This window comes from Pecten maximus, chromosome 5 (assembly GCF_902652985.1).
Source record: "Pecten maximus chromosome 5, xPecMax1.1, whole genome shotgun sequence".
Classification (NCBI taxonomy): Eukaryota; Metazoa; Mollusca; class Bivalvia; order Pectinida; family Pectinidae; genus Pecten; species Pecten maximus.
In genome coordinates, this window is record NC_047019.1 from 8,415,649 (window position 1) to 8,436,098 (window position 20,450).

A 20,450-nucleotide genomic window follows, 5' to 3' on the forward strand; every position below is an offset into this window, starting at 1 on the left:
GCCGGAACTTTAGCCGATTTATAGTGCTATCTCACTGAAGCATACTGCCGAAGACACCCAGCAGCACACCCCACCCGGTCACATTATACTGACAACGGGCGAACCAGTCGTCCCACTCCAAATATGCTGAGCGCTAAGCAGGAGTAGCAACTACCATTTTTAAAGACTTTGGTATGTCTCGGCTATCGACAACAACATAACTTTTTACTATAAATATCAACATGGACTTGCATTTAGATACCATGCAATGTTCAATATCAAATCATCTAGCACAAACCTGATTTTCTTTGTTCGTTTTAACGTCAGTGTTGTGGCAAAAGTAAAAGAAAATTGGCGTCAAGTAAGACATGATAAATTGAAGGACAGAAAAAATGAGCGAACAGACATGAAACCACATTTCTCTTTATTATAAAAACAAATATATTCTTATCATAACAACGATTATACATTTGAAACATATGTGACACTGATTATCTTGTGACTGCGTGATAATAAAAGTATGGCAACCTAACATTCGGGGATAGTCAGGGTTGGTGGCATGTTTGACCACTAATCATTTCAAAACCCCAACAGAAATGGCCCGATTATAAAAAAAAATAAAATACAGATGGCCGACAGATATGCATTATTAGCAGAATACCTGTACATACAAATCACGTGGGGAAACGTTCAAATAAATATCATTAGTAGGTTTCTTAATTGATATAGTTAATGCGCCTAGAGATAAGAATATGATGCATACAGCTGGACGCTAAAATCCTTACAGGGTTCAATGAGGTTTGGAAATGGACAAAGAAAAATAAATTAACTACCGTTAATGTCATCACATCTTTTTATGTTTAAATAAGTGTTTAAACATACATCATTTGTTAACACAACAGTATTTGTTTTTGAAAAGAGATATAAATACACCATTGAAATAAATACGGCATTGCATATGGAATACACTTCCGTCTACAGGTGCCTATACATTTTTAGACAATATTTTAGAAATTCAGTATATATGATCATGTTTTTGTGTATTGTAATAGTTTGTATTTAAACTTTCACCATAATGCTTGTATTGTTTATCAATGTTCATCACGGCTATTGATCATAGTCAACATTGCAAAATGTTTACAATATTATGTTTTGCTAGAAACTTTATTAAATTGAGAGCATACTTTCATAGAATAACACAATTTCTTAAGAGATAATTCATAGCGTTGTTATGGTACATTTTAAAACAAAATGTATCTTTGGAATAATAAACAGAACCGTCCTTGATCCACCCTCAAACTTTATGAATTAGTTTCATTAAAAAATGCCATTGTTACTGGCATATCAATTATATTCAGGAAAAAGCAAAGTTGAGGGTTATGATGCACTTATAATATTGCAACAAGTCAAACGTGGTTGTATAGATTTTAACGGATGGCAATGTATTTCACTTTTCTGCATAGAATTTTCATAAATTGGCTTGAATTGCTGCCTACACCAGATACTGTGAGAAACTCAGAGTATTTGATCAACACAAAATGACTCAAATATTGATGTAAATATAGTTTAATGATTGCAACTTCCGTCAGGTATTTACAGACCTATTAACACATTAAAAATAAGTGTATATCATATATAAGCTTTATGAAAATATAACCTATTTATTTGAGTGCATACAAAAAACACCATTTCAATATATGGGGAAACATATATATGTCGACGTAAATATATGTATAGATATACAATGTGAAGGGTGGTTAATTACAGACTTACTCCACATCAAATATCAAACAATGACTTAAAGTTCAGCAAAATTGATTTCAACATGAAAACGGATTTAGAAACAGGCATACCTTTTTTTATTTACACTGTATATTATATAAGTAAAATTTCTATATATATCGGACAGTTTCTAATATATCTAGAGTGTAGTGAACGCTATTGATCAATCTAAATTGAGGGTTCACGGGTTCACCGTACTAGCTGTAAAAGATCAAATAATGATTCACAGTTCCATAGACATATCCATAATTACATGTGTGTATATCCAAATTGAAGATGCTTAAGAAGTGTTTAAGCTGACCGAATATGATATTGTAATTACTATCACATGCGATGGCACAAGCTGTCTTTCTACCGATGTCTAACGTGATGTCCATAACAACTCTTGCCAAAAAATTATTTTTCTCACATAAGCGACACGCTTATGACTGTAGTAGTCAATAATGTCTTTTGGTAAGAGGGTTATTCACACTGTATTTGGGGATATTTTCATTGTATAACACGGATTAGTTATACATACGGATACATTTGGGTTCAATTCATTTACATTATTGTTAGCGGTTCATGTAAGAATTATGCATTGTAGAGTATGTGTTACCGTCTTGAAAAAAAGTTGTCCAAACCAAGTTCAAAATATAGTTAAGAATTTGAGGTTCGTTTTTAAAGTCCAAAAATTTCGAGCTGCCTCGATTTGGATATATGCCAATATTGTAACCTCTCCCTGGTCACAATTATGGATAGCCATCAGAAGTCAGATAAATGATGTATAATTATATTGTTTAATGCTTAGTGTCTTGATATGGTGATGCTTCACAATGATGCTATGTATGAGAAGTAAGCATTTAAAAGTAAAGGAATTGAGCAAAACTGGCAAACATAATTGTTTTGTCAATAAGAACTCGTATAATGATTCTACACGCTAATGTTTGAAAACAAATGATTGAGCAAGTGGGGAATGATAAGACAATGGTTATGTTATAATAACAATAGGTACACATGCTATTGTTCCGTTGCTTCTTTTAGCTTTACAATGACTGAATAGTCTAGACCATGCTGAACCAAAAGCAAATATGAAGTTAGCCTACTAGGCATTTACAATGTATCGATTAGGAGTTTGGGATGAATATATATATTGATGTGAGTCGCTGCTTTCTTATATAGCATTTAAACAGCGCTTTCTTTAAAGGCAGGAGAGTATTATTTCAAATGGTGGGTTAATATTTCTAAAACATAAATATACAAGAAAGATACATTGCGGATATTATGAGCGATTCACGAAAGGAAATATAACAAATACAAGGCATATTCTGAGATCTTTGTGCATAAAATATCATTACAGAGGAGTTGAGCAGAAAACAGATACTCAAACATATAAAGTCAAAAATACAAATAAGACATTTGAATGTGTCATATTTGAGAGAAAAAACATACAAATACAGGTTTAGGCACCTTGATAACATCTGTGCCTGAACAGATACTCAGTGAAAAACGATATATTTTTTCTATTTCAACAAATCGAGTATACATTAGCACGCCCCCATTGTTACCTATAACATTAGTACTTTAAAGTGTTTTAGTACAATGCTTTCAGTGCTAATATATCACTTCCGCTAAAAATAAGATTGCCGCTAAAGTAGGACTTCCGCTAAAATATATACGTTTGCATTATACCATATTTCTAATTTAAGTGAAATAAAAGTTGTGGTTCGATCGGGGACTCTCCAATATTAAGGGAGTGTTAGATGTTAGAGGAAAATGGTGTTTTCTGAAAATATCTAATCAACTCCTGCCAATGCCAATATCCGGGGGAGTGTCATTTCATTACATTTAATATTCATATATTATATAACCTTCATAATCCATTTGCTTTTAACACGACATTGTCATCACTCATGTTTAAAATAGCTTTAACCAAATTTACACAAATAACATAAAATGAAATAATTTGAACAGAAATATAGCATAAGCTCCAACGCAATATTCTCAAATAACCTCTCCGTAAAAAATAACATAATTCCTCATCAATTTGTATCCATTCGTGTGGCCTTGGATTAGACTCGTAATGATGTGGATTTTTTTTTCAGCAAAACATGCTCAAAGAATGTAACTAGATTTATAATTTACCACACGAAGCGGTCCACTTTGTGAAGGTCAACATTCCCATTAACATCACTATGTAACAATGCCGTAGCGAGATTTATATTCAACATCTGAAATCGAATATTTCGTATCTATCAAATTGGCATTTGATTCGGGCAATAGCTATTCTATTGAGGGCGGTGTGTTTCATTTCTTTGTGATTTGTCACATACACCGACATGATTTCACTCTGATAAAATCCATTTGGGAAATTCTTAAGGATAACACTAAAGCCTGTTTCACAAGGCCTATTGCACGCATTATCCGTGTTATTGCGAGAATCTTTGTGATTAGTGTAGATATACAACCCAGTCCTTTTACGTCTGTTTTGAAGGATTGCTATTTACACAGTTTCATCGTTGTATCTGTGTTTTGTGTAGATATATCAAACTATATACAGTAAATCCTGTCATAAAGGACACCTCTATATAAAGGACACTTGTCTATAAAGGACAACTGTTATACTTACTCCTTTCAATTTACTATATAGTTAACCTCTGTATAAAGGACACCTGTAAATAAAGGACTTTTGTATCTGTCCCTTGGGTGTCCGTAATACACAGGTTTGACTGTACTTAAATATATTGTTGTTGCATATGCGGTAAAGATGTTTAGGAAGAATATTGTCTTCTGTATAAAAATGATGAGTACAGGAGTTTTAATGAGAAAGAACACAAATAAGGCCGTCAGTGTAACCAGATTTGTAATTTAAAAAAAACCACGTCCTCCGCTGTCACCGGGTTCATGTGCTATGCATGTTTGATATCTGTCGATGAGGATATGTTTGAAACACACATAAGCTACACACAGATGAGAACGGTAGCTGAGAAAAATATCAAAACTGGAAAAATAGGTATGAAATGTTATGGTACATGAGGTAAGAAACATCGTGTAATATTGTTTTGCTAACAGAAAAGTAAATATGAGCAGTGGGAAAATTTGTATCAACAACGAAAGTTTAATATTATTTACAACACGAATGATAACCAAAATACACTGTTCAACAGAATGGCACATTCGGATATATGAACAGAATGCAGTTAACGATAAATTGCCCTCATTTTTAAATTTCACATTTAAAAAGTATACAAATACCTACATTTATAGGTATTTCATTCTGGAGTGAGATATTGTGTTATAAAACGTATATATGGTGATGAATCTTGGTAATATCCCTGATAGTATGAACTCGATGGTAGAATATTAAACAGTTTATATTTTCAAGGGCATTAACTCTAACTAACATTTAAAAGTAGTGTTCCGATAACTTAAGTACTATGATAGTAGTATGACTAGCTTGAGAACACGGAATGTGAAACAGAATGAATGGATTAAGTCCTTGCTTCCATCTACTAAGTCCACTTCTTTGTATTCCAACTTCGCACTGAAATACTAAACATGGCGTCTGTTACGTTATATTCTTGTTCCCGTTTGTTTTGACGCCTGTTGGTATACGTTATTTTCATCCTGCCGTATATTGTATCCATTCATCAATGGCTTTGTCGTGTTTATTTCGACATCAGTAATGTCTGGCTTTGACTTCCTTGGTCTACAATAGGAAAACATTCATAACATAATATTACTGTGAGACCCTTAACGTGTTCAACGATAAGCTGGTTACTTTTTAATTTTTTAGGAATGGTTTAGCCAATATTTGAATTCTCCAAGCATTTATATTTGTGTTACGCACTTGTGGAATGCCTTCGCAATCACTAGCTACTACCACGTGGTCTTTTCCACGCAATTCACTATTTTTGGAGTCATATTTGCTTCAGTTTAGCTGTAATATTGTCCATGATAGAAAAGAAAAGTACATTTACATTTGAAAATCTAAATATAACATCCATGTCACATGTAAAGCGATTTTAGCCCCTGCTTGCATCAAATTCTTAAACACGCTTTGTTTTCTAATCATCGATTTTCACCGTTGATTAATGCTAATGGCAAGCAGTAGAGTATTGTAAATCTAGAACCAAATACGTGCCCAATAGTGTTATTCTCACATTTTTGGCAATTATTTGCAATTGTCTTGACTTTTTTTATTTATTTTTTTTATTTTTTTAAGTTGCATAAGTAGTTATTCTGGCGTTCGTACTGTGTTCATACGGCCATAGCGGTTGTAACATTATGATATACATTGTAATTCTCAAGGAAATTGCTTTTGCGAATGGCAGTGAACTGAGAATGAAATCAAACGTAGTGGTCAAATGTAAGTATAGGAATGGACCAAAATGATACGTCCTCAGAAAACAATATTTTAATCATTTAGCATATGAAATGATGTCTGTATTAAGATATTCATTTTGTGCTTCTTTATCAGTAACGCCGGTCAAATAATAATTCTCTGTGACTTACTTTGGTATAGAGTCTTCTATAGTCTCTGGTAGATTTTCACGTAACGTTTCGGGAAGACTAAATGCCAATAAGCCTGATATAATGGCACCTAGGCCGAATACTGCCATAGGAAGAGCACGTCCAATGTCTCCATCTACACTTTCAACCTAAAACACAATGTTCAGATATAAGTTTATGGACAATTTTCTAAAAACTTCAAATATTTGTTTGAAAAGTCAACACATGAAATTGATTATGCAATGGTCTTTAACGACGATCTGAAAGGAGGTACGGCTTTTATAAATCAATCAAAATACTAAATTATAAACAATCTTTCACCTGCATATATAATGATCACATAATCGGCCTGTCATCTGATGGATTCACTCGTGTACTATTTTTGTCGATATCACTAATGCAATATACCCTTGAACGATTTTTTATTAGCTGAGCCAATCAGAAATGCATTGTGACGTCATAATGATTATGGACAGTATGAATTGGTAATAGTGCAACACATTTTCTATCTCCGTTTAGTTAAGTCCTCCACGGTTTGACTTCTAAACCTTTCAAAATATTTTCTGGGTAATTTATGAATTTTTTTTCATTTATTTTATTTTATTCTTTTTTTTATTTTTGCTTCCTCAAGGCACGTAGACATAACACGATCTAAGTCTCACTCCGTAACATCTCGGATCAAATTTATTTGAGATCCAATATTTAATACAGTTACATGAAAGACATCTGACAGAGTAAATATTGGCACCCTCATAAAGTGAGTGCCAGTACGATATATTTCCAATATACTAGTATGACCTTTGTGGAAATGGACATCAACATATCGTAAAAGAAGCCATAATGCGTCAAAAGTAAGCATAAAAAAGAATATCATGATAACATCCGTACATTCCATTTAAAGACACCATACACAATTAATCCCGCCTGGGGGCGTGATTGCTAAGTTGGTTAGAGTGCGGGTTTGTGTTGTCGTGAATGTGTCTTGGGCGAGACGCTTTACCAAAATTGCTCTGAATTGCATGCGATGGGCTTCCCGTATGTTGTTCAGTAAGGTAGTTTACTACAGGAAGACCGGTCTCAAAATGACTCTGGCTGTTCACAGGACGATTAATCCAGGAAAAAAGCAACTTTGATAGTTTAAGGTATATTTAAGTACCCAAAATTCATTGTCTCTAATGATACACTTAGATCGTTGTAGACAATTTGCCTTTCTTTCCTGTATAATCTAGCTTATGTGTGCGTTGGGCTCGTTTTGTATATCCTGATAGACAGCTCTGTTCGTGTGGCCTTGACTTTTGAGGACGTTAACCTCGAACAGTTGCCTTTATTATCTTAACTGACATCTGTATGAACTTCCAGGAGTACAGACCTTTTAGTCTTTGTTACTTTACAAAACACAGAAAGAAGAAAAACAATTAGCAATATTTTAAAGTGTTGCCGCGAAGAGAAAAATATGTCCTGCTGTAACAGAACGGATTTACTCACGATATCAACAATATATGGTGATAACATCCCGCCGACTCTGGCGCAGAACGAAGCAGCTCCCATTGCGGAGTTCCGGATAACTGTCGGAAATAGCTCCGCTGAAAACAGCAACACTGTGGCAAACGCTGCCGAGGCTCCAACTTTGCCTGTCGTCGCTAACAAGATGGCAACCCACTGTATCTCTGAAGGGGAAAAACCTTAATGTGGAGTGACCGAAATGAAAAGGATATCAATCGTGTTATTTTGTTAGCGTGCATTATCTTCCTCTGTTGTCATGAGCGTGAACATAATTTTCGTGACAGCCCAAATGGACAGTTCTATTTTTTTTATTAGAAATCCTATATTATACCTCATTTCTAATAATATATCAGGACAAGACAATATCCTAGTGTAAGCATAACCGTAAATCAAATTGATAATGTTTATGATATTGCGTTAGCATAGTCAAACTTCAAATGTCAGTTGTCACTTTACGTACGTACAGCCTCTGCTTTCATCGGCTTCAGATGTAGCATTTGTCGTTATGCATACATATTTATCAAATGACATAACATAGGAGAAAGGAAGAAATTTCAAACCAATTGCGTAATTCGAAGAAAGCTGATACGAGTTCTGAGTATTTAAAATATTGTCAAATGCCATTTCACATCCTGTAGGATGAAATCTATGCCATCTTATCTGTGAATTGATAAACTCTTTCCCCCTTTGTCTCCCTGTTGGATATCGCTGAAATCAATTAGGCGATATACTTCTGCTTTATCATGTCGTAAATGTGAGCTAATGTAGGACATCTTCCGTGTAGTTATCCGTGTTTATATATCGGTCGCAACTATTGTAACACTTGTCTTTCCCTTATTTCCGTTTCACTATTTTTTCCTGTGGTAATGGTTTCTTTTCTGTAGATGATATGACACTACTATTCAGGAAAAAATAAAACGACAAAACTGTCAAGGACAAAGACAGCTGAAATATGAAACGTGGATAAGGAAAACGCATTATAGAATAACATATATCTGTATGTGAAAAACTGCTTGTACTTTTAACAAGATTGGTTAACTTAAATCCCGAAAGATGCAGCTCGTATCAAAACAATAGATAAATAACTCGTAATGTAGAACAACTGCCATGGCATTGGTGACGTGTTATATATTATGAAGAGAATATATGCTTTCTTCAAAATGAATCAACGGGGAACTGGGCTATTTGTATGGCACTTGGCCAAGTATTTCTAAAAGTCATGAGGCTAATCACTGTTTAGCGACTATGTTAAAATCCCGATAAAATCAATTCTGGTTAAACTAAGTTGACAAAATTTTATAAAACAATATCGCTCACCCCTACCGGACTATTTTAATGAATATAAATACAGTGGTTTTGAAGTAAAGGAGAAATGAAATTTTCACGAACCAAGTGTTTAAGCTAATGTATCACCTTTTGAACAACTGGCCCTAGTTCTTATCAAATCATGTCGTTGTTCCAATCCATTTTTTTGTGGGAGTAATAATAATCTGAATAGTATGACAGGAAAACTATAGTTTTACATTGGTATTGGCCTCTGCTGACCATGCCTAGATTTTAACTGACCCTACGTGATTTTAGCGATAGCAATATACCTGTGAAATCAACAGTGTGCAATTAAATATGATAACTGGAATGATAAGAAAATTTATTTCACTGACTTTTGACAGTTTGCGTTTTAAACCTATACAAATCATTTCAAATACAAACTCCAATCTTAATATTTGTATTTCTATAGTCGTCGATTACGACCAACTCGTATATGACGTTAACGCCAGCTATGATAACAGTGACCTTGACCTTTGATCGATGAGTCCTGGTACGTAGTTTTCAATCATCTACAGAAAAGAAAACATGACTCGGGAAAGAAAAAATTGAAACGGAAATAGGCGAAAGATTAGTGTTACAGTAGATAGGGTATCAAAGTTGAAAATTTTGTTTTATTCTACAGCATTCCCATCCAAAGCCCTGCAGGTAGGGCGTAGGAATCGCACCTGCTGCTGCCCCATTGCATGATCGTAGGAGGCGACTTAATTTGGGATCTTATCTTTTCTCTTTCTGAACAACTTTCTTCTTCCTAATGTCTCTCTTGACAATTCCTCACTTTTTGCCCTTTAGTTGAGCGTTCGCCGCTGTGAGGAAGGCTTTGTGTTCTGCCCTTAGCCGAGACATAAAAGAGTCTTTAAAAATGGCAGTTGCTACTGCTTAGCGCTCAGCATATTTGGGGTGGGACGACTGGTTCGCCCGTTATCAGTATAATGTGACCGGGTGGGTTGTCCTGCTGGTTGTCTTTGCCAGTATGCTTTAGTGAGGTAGCACTATAAATCGGCAAAAGTTCCGGCCTGTCATAAGGAGACTTAACACGAACATACCGCAGCCGCACATGTTGCACGCACGGGAGGCCGTCATTAAATGACCTTAGCTGTTAATAGGACGTTAATCAAAATAAACCAAACAAATCATCAAAAGCCGACTGCCGGTAACAGTGTTATTCATCCAGTTTGAATCGAAAGTGTTTCCATGATATATTTTATGATACCTATTCATACCCCAGGCTTTTTTGTAAGATCTTCCTTAAAACTTATTTTCTTAACAATAATTTATATTTTCAAATCATGGCGCAATTACATCAGCATTTGACCCGAATAGATATCAGTCACATAAATCAAGTTTCTTATCTCTTAAATCGTGACCTTGTCTATCCTTCTACGATATAATCATGTTTCCATATATATATAAAATATTCCTATCTAGACTTCAAAGGTTCGTCACATACATTCTACTTTACATCTTTAAAGAGGTACCCGTAATTATAATATTTTTATTACATTTTTACCAGTGAAGTATCGAAAATTATCCATTCTGTAAAAGTGATATGTTTCACTAGTGAAAACACAATATTCACCTGTGCGGCTAATATTTATAACATCAAAATATTAGCCCACTCGTAAAATATATTTGGTTTTACTGCTAGATATTCTCTATGTATTTTATCTGAAACAGTTTGAAGATTTTATCATGCGTTTACTGTTTTTATGTTTTAGTCTTAAACTTTTGTGTAAATTGAAGGCAAGTCTTTATTAACTTAAATACTAACCTGGTGAGCCGTAGATAACTGGAAATATCGTACATATACAAAACACTCCGGCGCTGACAATTGACACGATGTAGACAGGTCTCCGGCCATACCTGTTGAGGACGAACAGCAGGCTGAGAAAACCAAGTAATTCTGCCAGACTAATGAAGAAGAAGTTGAGAAATATGTTCCCGCTGATGTTTCCGACATTGATGCTAAGTCCATAGAAAACCATACTGCAAACCGTCCTGTTGTCAAAAAGCAAATAGTCAATAGTGATTATCATACTAACTAGATAATGATAATATTTCAATTGTATGGATTGAATATCTATGGGATGTTTGACATTTGTTATATGATTGCATTCAATGAAATTGGATTATGCATGCATTAACTTCAATCCTTTTCATGACAAGTTAACTCTATGGCTTTCTGTCACAATATAATGAATGTATTTGATAGTATCATGTAATTACAACATGCACTTAACGTTTTCTCGTTCATGCTATCTTAAGATTCCTTAATGATAGATGACTGATTATATTCAGTGAGACACGATTCACTTTATTCAGTGACATATGATTGACTATATTCAGTGAGACATTGTTGACTATATTCAGTGAGAGATGGTTGACTATATTCAGTGAGAGATGATTGACTATATTCAGTGAGACATGGTTGACTATATTCAGTGACATATGATTGACTATATTCAGTGAGACATGGTTGACTATATTCAGTGAGACATGGTTGACTATATTCAGTGAGAGATGATTGACTATATTCAGTGAGACATGGTTGACTATATTCAGTGAGGAATGATTGACTATATTCAATGACATATCATGGACTATATTCAGTGAGACATGCTTGACTATAATCAGTGAGACATGATTGACTATATTCAGTGAGAGATGATTGACTATATTCAGTGAGAGATGATTGGCTACATTCAGTGAGACATGTGACTATATTCAGTGAGACATGGTTGACTATATTCAGTGAGAGATGATTGGCTATATTCAGTGAGACATGGTTGACTATATTCAGTGAGAGATGATTGGCTATATTCAGTGAGACATGGTTGACTATATTCAGTGAGATGATTTACTATATTCAGTGAGAGATGATTGACTATATTCAGTGGCATATGATTGACTATATTCAGTGAGAGATGATTGACTATATTCAGTGACACATGATTGACTATATTCAGTGAGAGATGGTTGACTATATTCAGTGAGAGATGATTGACTCTATTCAGTGAGAGTTGATTGACCATATTCAGTGAGAGATGGTTGACTATATTCAGTGAGAGATGATTGACTATATTCAGTGAGAGATGATTGACTATATTCAGTGAGACATGATTGACTATATTCAGTGAGACATGATTGACTATATTCAGTGAGAGATGGTTGACTATATTCAGTGAGAGATTATTGACTATATTCAGTGAGACATGATTGACTATATTCAGTGAGAGATGATTGACTATATTCAGTAAGAGATGATTGACTATATTCAGTGAGATTATTTACTATATTCAGTGAGAGATGATTGACTATATTCAGTGACATATGACATGTGACAGCTGCTTGTCTTACCAATTGAGAAGATGATTAACGATACAGTATGGTCATGACGCTTTTCGAGAACATTTAAAACACAGGAAAACATGACGATTCTCTGTTCCGTTTTTGTTATTTCCTTCTGAAGAATTGTACTTGGTATATGTACTCCGTTCACACGTGCTGCGTGTTGATATCTCATTGCCTCGTGTCCGACATTGTAATGATCAACCATCGAACTGATTCTGGCATAATCTGCAAGCAAATATTTCAACAGAAAATATATGAATATTCATCTGAAATCAGATTGACATAATTCAGTGAGGTATGAATATATTGCTATATTCAGTGAGAGATGATTGACTATATTCAGTGAGAGATAATTGACTATATTCAGTGAGGCATGATTGACTATATTCAGTGACATATGATTGACTATATTCAGTGACACATGATTGACTATATTCAGTGACACATGATTGACTATATTCAGTGAGAGATGATTGACTATATTCAGTAAGAGATGATTGACTATATTCAGTGAGAGATGGTTGACTATATTCAGTGAGAGATTATTGACTATATTAGGTGAAACATGATTGACAGCTGCTTTCCTACCAATTGAGAAAGATGATTAACGACCGTATGGCCATGCGCTTTGTCGAGAACAATTTAAACACAGGAAAACATGACGATTCTTCTGTTTCCGTTTTTTCTTCATTTCCTTTCTGAAGAATTGTACTTGGTATATGTACTCCGTTCACACGTGCTGCGTGTTGAATTATCTCCATTGCCTCGTCTGTCCGACCTTTAATGATCAACCATCGAACGGATTCTGGCATAATCCTGCAAGCAAATATTTCACACATAGAAAATATATGAATATTCATCTGAAATGCATTCATTAAAAACAATGTTTCATTTGCGTAAGAATATAATTGGGTTCGTAAACAAATAATTGTCAATTGAATGAGAACATTCTAGATAGAAAATGAAGCTTTACTGAAGACTGGCATTATCACAGCGTAATAACGAGATATAATGACGAGCGAGTTATGTAATTGTAAAATGAACAATGAGTTCTTCTTAACAATAAGGTATTGATGTTACGTATGACAGGACTAGTACATAGATATATCAATATCAATTGTTTTGGATATGTTTTAACATTTTCAATAATAGGGTAAAATCCTTTTATTGAAAGATGATAAATTATAGTGTCTTTTCAGTAAAACATCAAACAATAAAATTACATTGTGTATTTACAATTTAAAGACGATAAATGATTGTTCAAATATCGCATTAGGTGAGATGGCAACATTGATTTTTTTTCTTCTTCTTTTTAAATCGGGATTGAAATGATCGCATATGTAGTATTGTATTGTCATACACATATTTCCAAGGAATGGCCAGAAAATCTCACCAGGGAATGCGATATTAGAACTGGATTTCCGTATTATTGCACCTCTGAGACCTTGCCCGGAAACCATTGGAGAAGAGCTTCCACGCGGTTATCCTTAACGTTTACGGTACCGGTAATAGTTTCTCCTCTCATTAAAGGACAAAATGTCAGCGCCTTTACCCAACACGTTAATATCAAAGATGCTTTACGCCGACAAAGAGTAATTATGATCGATTGGAAGCAAGAGTATGCTGTTGTTGATTTTGATTCAGCACCAAACGTTACATACTTTAAGCAATTATCACCATTCAAAAATCTTAGCATTTCTTTAGAATTCAGAGTTGATGAATAATTAATCACAACGCGAAGAAATTCCGAAGTACTTCAACTTTGTATTTTGTACAATGAACAAGTATGTAACTTTCGGCCTTAAAAACAATCATTTTAGGATGTTGTTGGTATTTTAATAAATTGTTGGAAGTTATTTATATATTCCATGTTTCTATACAATGGATGTCCTTTATCTTATATGATATATATTTATTTATTTATTTATTATTACTTTTATCATTTATTTGTTTGTTTATTCTACAAGCAGTGCATACGCTGTCTCGATTCTGTGGTAACTTTGATAATACATATTCTGTTGATTCGTATAGCATACCGGAACTTCTTTTTCGTCCGCACTGAGTGTCAGTACATGTGAGGTACGCTTTATTAGTAACGGGTTGTTTCCATGGTCATATTTTATTTATTTATTTATTTATTTATTCATTTATTCTTATGTTTATTTTGTTGGATTTTTTTTAGATTTTTTTTCCGGAATTCATTTCAACGCTTGGCTCATGCGCTATACATCTCACTTGGCCACGATCAACAAACATATTTTCTCGTCAAAGCACACTACGAATTGTAGCAGACGAAATAAGACTATGTCAAAACAAGATTAATTTAATTCTATCATCAGGAAAAAGATCTTTAAATTCAAATATGTTTTAGAAAATAAATGTGTATGTAGGTAAGGCTGTCATTTTGGGTCAAGAATCAATATGTTGCAAACATTAATTTTTTTTCATATGGTTACCATGATTTTCACTGGTCTGAAATCCTTAATTATTGTATAATTGCAATTGTTATGATGATTATATGCCCTTTTTTCAGAATTGAGCACTTTAACTATCATGGGGGTATGGCGGTTCTGTAGAATCATGAGAGTTGTCTCCCCTACGTCATTTGAAAACAAAATTACACTCGGAACGTTCGCGGGACACTACAGTATATTGAAGATAAAAAAAAACAGCGAAAAAACAAAAAATACGGAGCTGATTAGGGTAATGGCGACGAATAGTAAAGACTGATTATAAGTTATAAAATACTTAAATGGAAAATGAAAAAAGTATTTAAAATTACATTCAAAATACGTTCAGTATTCAGAAAACCGGCAGGTACGTAATCACGTGGGAGCTCTAAACAATGGCGGCATGTAAAACAAAACGTGTCGGAGATGCAATAAACAAACTGATCAATTACTGACCCGCTGTAAGGAAGCAACTGCTCAGTAATTGATTATACAGCTAATTAATAATGAATAATTACGAGGTATACTTATGGTATATAACGCAACACTGGTAATTCATGGTTTAGTACAGGCTTAATTAAAGGATTAAGAGATGCATTGGTGGCAAGAAAAACTAAAAAAATGATTGGAATGTGTACTAATACCAAATGTGAAATTTTAATGTCCACAAATCTTTTTCAAAAAGTTGAATACTGCTTAACAAACTATGACTGAAACGGACATCGTGTAAATATATATATTTATATACAAATATATTGTAGTTTTGACATTGTAGCCCAAAATGCACGTAAATACAATGGCAGAAGATTGCAAACTGTGTCCCATATTCAGTCTAAAACATTATTTGAAACTTGGGATTTTCCATTGATATGCCATATTTTCAGAAATATTTTACCGTATATGTGTTGATTTTTTTGATTTTTTTTTTAATAATTATACAATTTTCTAATTTTTTTCGCCGCCCGTCCTGCATTTTCATACTCAAGGTTGTTATATGTTTGAATTATTGGCACACAAAGCGGAATAACTCTTGTAACCTTATTCAATCGGGATAAAAATCTTTACAGAAAAAAATACATATTATTTGATGTTTGCGTGTTGTTACAAGTTACACGTTATGTTAATTACAGATTAGCCATTGATGTATAAATGAGAACTAGGATTCTTAGTTGTGATTGTGGGACAGGATACAGGTAGAAAATGAGGATGTGCGGCAATTTACCATATATAGGATAAGAACAAGACCGGAGGAATAGACACGACAAGATTAAGATATTTCCAATCTCGAATTAGGTAGGCGAGTAGGGCGAGCAACATGGTCCCGCTGGCCCAAAACAGCTCGATCACTATTCCAGCCCACATTCGCTTGCTGGGGCCTACAAACTCCAGTCCTGTTCAAAAATAAACATGACGTATCTGCACTTAATAATACGTTGTAACTAAACATGGTATATATTAAAAGTCATTTGACGATTAATGTAGCGAGAAAATTAAAACAAAAAACAAAAAACATCGACACTGATTTTATGCCGAGACAAATTTTGGTAAAAATCCCGATACATTTACCTATACCTGGAATTTCGAATTCGATGATTCATTGTAAGTAAAGCTATTTTTCCATGAAAGATAATTTTATCAAGCCACCAGTCCTATCTTTGAAATCGAACACATCGTCATATTTCTCTTGTCTAATATATGTTATCTTGTGATTAATGAACATGTAAGTAGATGAATTTAACCACACCTAATCTATGTAATTATCAATGTTTAGGCGTGGTGATTAAACTTGCGCAAGAATACCAGAGACAAATGTAAACAGAACTACTTGTTTCAAAACCACCAGCGCTTGAAAAATGAATTCAAACATACAAAGTTTTAAAATGTTATCAAGATTATCAATATTATAGTAAATATCAATAAACAATCATGGCATTAATGAAAATAAAAATTAAACTTAAAAATAAAAACGTCCTTGTGTTTAGCAGACGCGAAATTGGAATTTTGTCGTCTGCAGCATACATCATAAGTCCAGCTGCGGTCGTACTCGAAATATTGAGAGTTTTACTGAATTGAGTTCGAGAGAGAGTGGAAAAATATTAAGAGGTTATCATTACAGTTTGACGACCTGTACATGCGACTTCCTGAGACGTCTCGTCATTACACGTTACATAGAGTGTACAATGTAGCTTCGTAATTCTCATGTATTATTATCTTAGAATATGATGTTATGGTAAACGTAAACGTAAATGCTATCTCAAATTGAAAAAACGCACCAAATTTATCAGAAAAAAAAGATAATAAAAGCATTTCTTGAATTATTTTCTCCTCGAACTGTTTTGATTACTGTTGTTCGCCGTTGATACGAAAAGCAGCGCCACCTAGTGCTTCCGGTATAATTTGACAATTCTTATAAACTCACAGCTGTTGAAGCTACAATGTACATATTATATGTATATGTGTATATAGTAATTGATTTTCGAAGGTTTTACAAAATGGCATTATTACAAAGTGTAAATATCAGATGTTTTTTAATTTACATTTGGGTACCTACATATTTCTTAGTTTAGTACAAATTTGACCTAATGTAACGCTAACTAACTAAGCAATATGTAGTTACCCAAATCCAAACTTCGTTGCAGGTACAGAAACGAAAATAAAAAAATATTTGATTGCTTTTATTATTTGATTTTGACGCCAAAAATCAGTGAGATATTTGTCTGAAATCAGACGTAAGACTATACAAAGAACAAAATTCCATTTTGGCGAGCTAAAAAGGAAAACAAAAATCTTATTAGTGTAATAAGTTTTGGCGGCGTAATTGGGCCATTATTTAAATTTTATCTATCTTGTGCATATACATATATTATATTTAACTTCTTATAGTGTACGTACAAGCTAGAAACCTTTATATACAACTTAGAATCATGTACGTACAAGATAGTGTTTATGAACCAACTGTCTTTAATTCTACTGCTTGTAGGTGTCAATTTTAGAACACGGTGCAATTTTGTCCAAACCTTTTATGAATATATTGGAACTTAGTAAGTTTTCCATGTGGCCTCCCTAATGATATTTATTAGATCACAATTAAATATTCACATGTTATAGTGAAGGCTAAAGTCTCGAACCAGGTGAATAAAGCCACGCACACTTCATGCAACTAACTTGTAACGAGAGCGAATTTTCAGAGTTGTGTCCCTTAGCTCGCAATTCGTTGTGTTTATGTACATGTATCTATAAAAGACTATACAATGTTATATTTATGAAAGTGTTTTTATCAAATAAAAAATAAACTATTGCTATTTCGTTGAGTTTGTTTGTGTCTAGAATATAAGATGACATATACATGTAGCATGACGGTTTTAATCTAGTTTGGGAATGTTGTGAGAGTACGGCATTGTACCGTGAAATTTTATGCTTTACGCACCATCTCGATGTGAATAGCTGATATTGCCATTTAACTTACTGAGTTGTAGTGAATAGTTGGACGGATTTGTGCTGTCATTTTTTGACGGAGGCCGAATGACAAAAGAAGAAGACACCTTCAATTCTGGAGAGAGGAGATCTAATATTGTACGTACAATATACGAATAAAGTTTTATGTACAAGATGTTAATTTCAACTTACGAGACACTAGAAACTTACAATATAATTTGTATGCACAAGATAATACATTGTATCTTGTACGTACAAGATACTAAGTTGTACATTACATTTGTACATGTAATATAGTAAGTTGTATGTACAATATACTGTATTGTACGTACATCATTCGTGTACTTAGTTGTACGTACAAAATAAATGTATTTAGTTGTACGAACAAGATACATGTACTTAGTTGTACGTACAAGATACGCGTACTTTGTTGTACATACAAGATACATGTACATAGTTGTACATACAAGATACATGTACTGAGTTGTACGTACGAGATACATGTACTGAGTTTTATGTACATTATACATGTACTGAGTTGTCCGTACAAGATACATGTATTTAGTTGTACCTACAAGATACATGTACTTAGTTGTACGTACAAGATACACGTACTTTGTTGTACATACAAGATACATGTACATAGTTGTACGTACAAGATACATGTACTGAGTTGTCCGTACAAGATACATGTACTTAGTTTTATGTACATTATACATGTACTTACGTAGTTGTACATACAAGATACATGTACTTAGTTGTACGTAGAAGATACATGTATTTAGTTGTACCTACACGACACATGTATTAAGTTGTACGTACAAGGTACATGTACTTAGTTGTACGTACAAGATACATGTACTTAATGTACGTACAAGATACGTGTACTTAGTTTTATGTACAAGGTACATGTACTTAGTTGTACGTACACGATACATGTACTTAGTTGTACGTACAAAATACATGTATTTAGTTGTATGTACAAGATACATGTACTTAGTTGAACGTACAAGCTACCTGTTCTTAGTTGTACGTACAAGATACATGTATTTAGTTGTACCTACAAGATACATGTACTTAGTTGTACGCACAAGATACATGTACATAGTTGTACGTACAAGATACATGTAAGTAGTTGTACGTACATGATACATGAACATAGTTGTACGTACAAAATACATGTACGTAGTTGTACGTACAATATACATGTACTGAGTTGTATGTACAAGATACATGTACTTAGTTGTACGTACATAATACATGAACATAGTTGTATGTACAAGATACATGTACTTAGTTGTACGTACAAGATACATGTACATAGTTGTACGCACAAGATACATGTACTAAGTTGTATGGACAAGATGAACATTTCCATAGTGGCCCTAATACGCCGCCGTAGTTTATGACACTCACATAGGATGGAAAATACTATACAACTCATACATTTCATTAAATAGTTACCTATACAATATTTATTTTGTATGTAATATTGGTCCTGAAAAGGAAAATCCCGTGTACTTTGACGCTAAATACCTGGGTTATCGAAAACCTTAAAATTCGTCTCTTTACGAAGGGATTTTATTAAGCATTAACGTATACCACTCTGACAGATTGAGTAGGTGGGAGGGACTAGCCTACCAACATACGTAATAACTCTTTAGAACCTATAATAAAACCTGTTTACGAATCACACTGTGGTCAGGTAATTAAACCCTATCTACAGCGAATAATACCTACAAGTCTGGGTGCATTTCTTATGACAAGCTAATGATCGGGTATTTTTTTTTTAATTTTACCTTTCAGCATTTAAAGGAAAGACAACCATGTCATTTTAAGCATTGGTGGAAATGGTGAGTAATGTACGATACCTACAAATATACCTAGTCATTGTGTTTTGTACATGTGAAATGTAATTATCATGGCGTGAATGCGGTTTACTGCGTATTTATTTGATTGTAAAAGAAAAAATACACGTTGCACAGGTAAATGCTTGGTTAAATTTCTTAACCTCCTATCCAAACATTGAAACACATTCAGATCATGAAATGGCGATTTTTAATTGAATAGAGGATATTACGAAGGCGTTTCATATCGCAGACACGCGGTATGGATTCCCTCCCTCCCGCTTTT

At 33.8% G+C, this 20,450-nt stretch overlaps 1 protein-coding gene across 2 annotated transcripts in view; it reads right to left on the minus strand.

Annotated features, from left to right (window-relative positions):
• Window positions 1–384: 384 nt before the first annotated feature.
• LOC117327044 (organic cation transporter protein-like) overlaps window positions 385–20,450 on the minus strand; it is a 50,102-nt gene continuing 30,036 nt past the window's right edge. For both annotated transcript variants that reach the window (XM_033883869.1, XM_033883868.1), the window contains exons 6-11: window positions 16,105–16,273; window positions 13,021–13,248; window positions 10,853–11,079; window positions 7,738–7,919; window positions 6,256–6,401; window positions 385–5,449 (exon numbers count right to left, since the gene is read on the minus strand). In XM_033883869.1, the coding sequence (XP_033739760.1) occupies window positions 5,314–5,449; window positions 6,256–6,401; window positions 7,738–7,919; window positions 10,853–11,079; window positions 13,021–13,248; window positions 16,105–16,273 (1,088 nt within the window). In that variant the 3' untranslated portion in view covers window positions 385–5,313. The remainder of the gene's footprint in view (window positions 5,450–6,255; window positions 6,402–7,737; window positions 7,920–10,852; window positions 11,080–13,020; window positions 13,249–16,104; window positions 16,274–20,450) is intronic.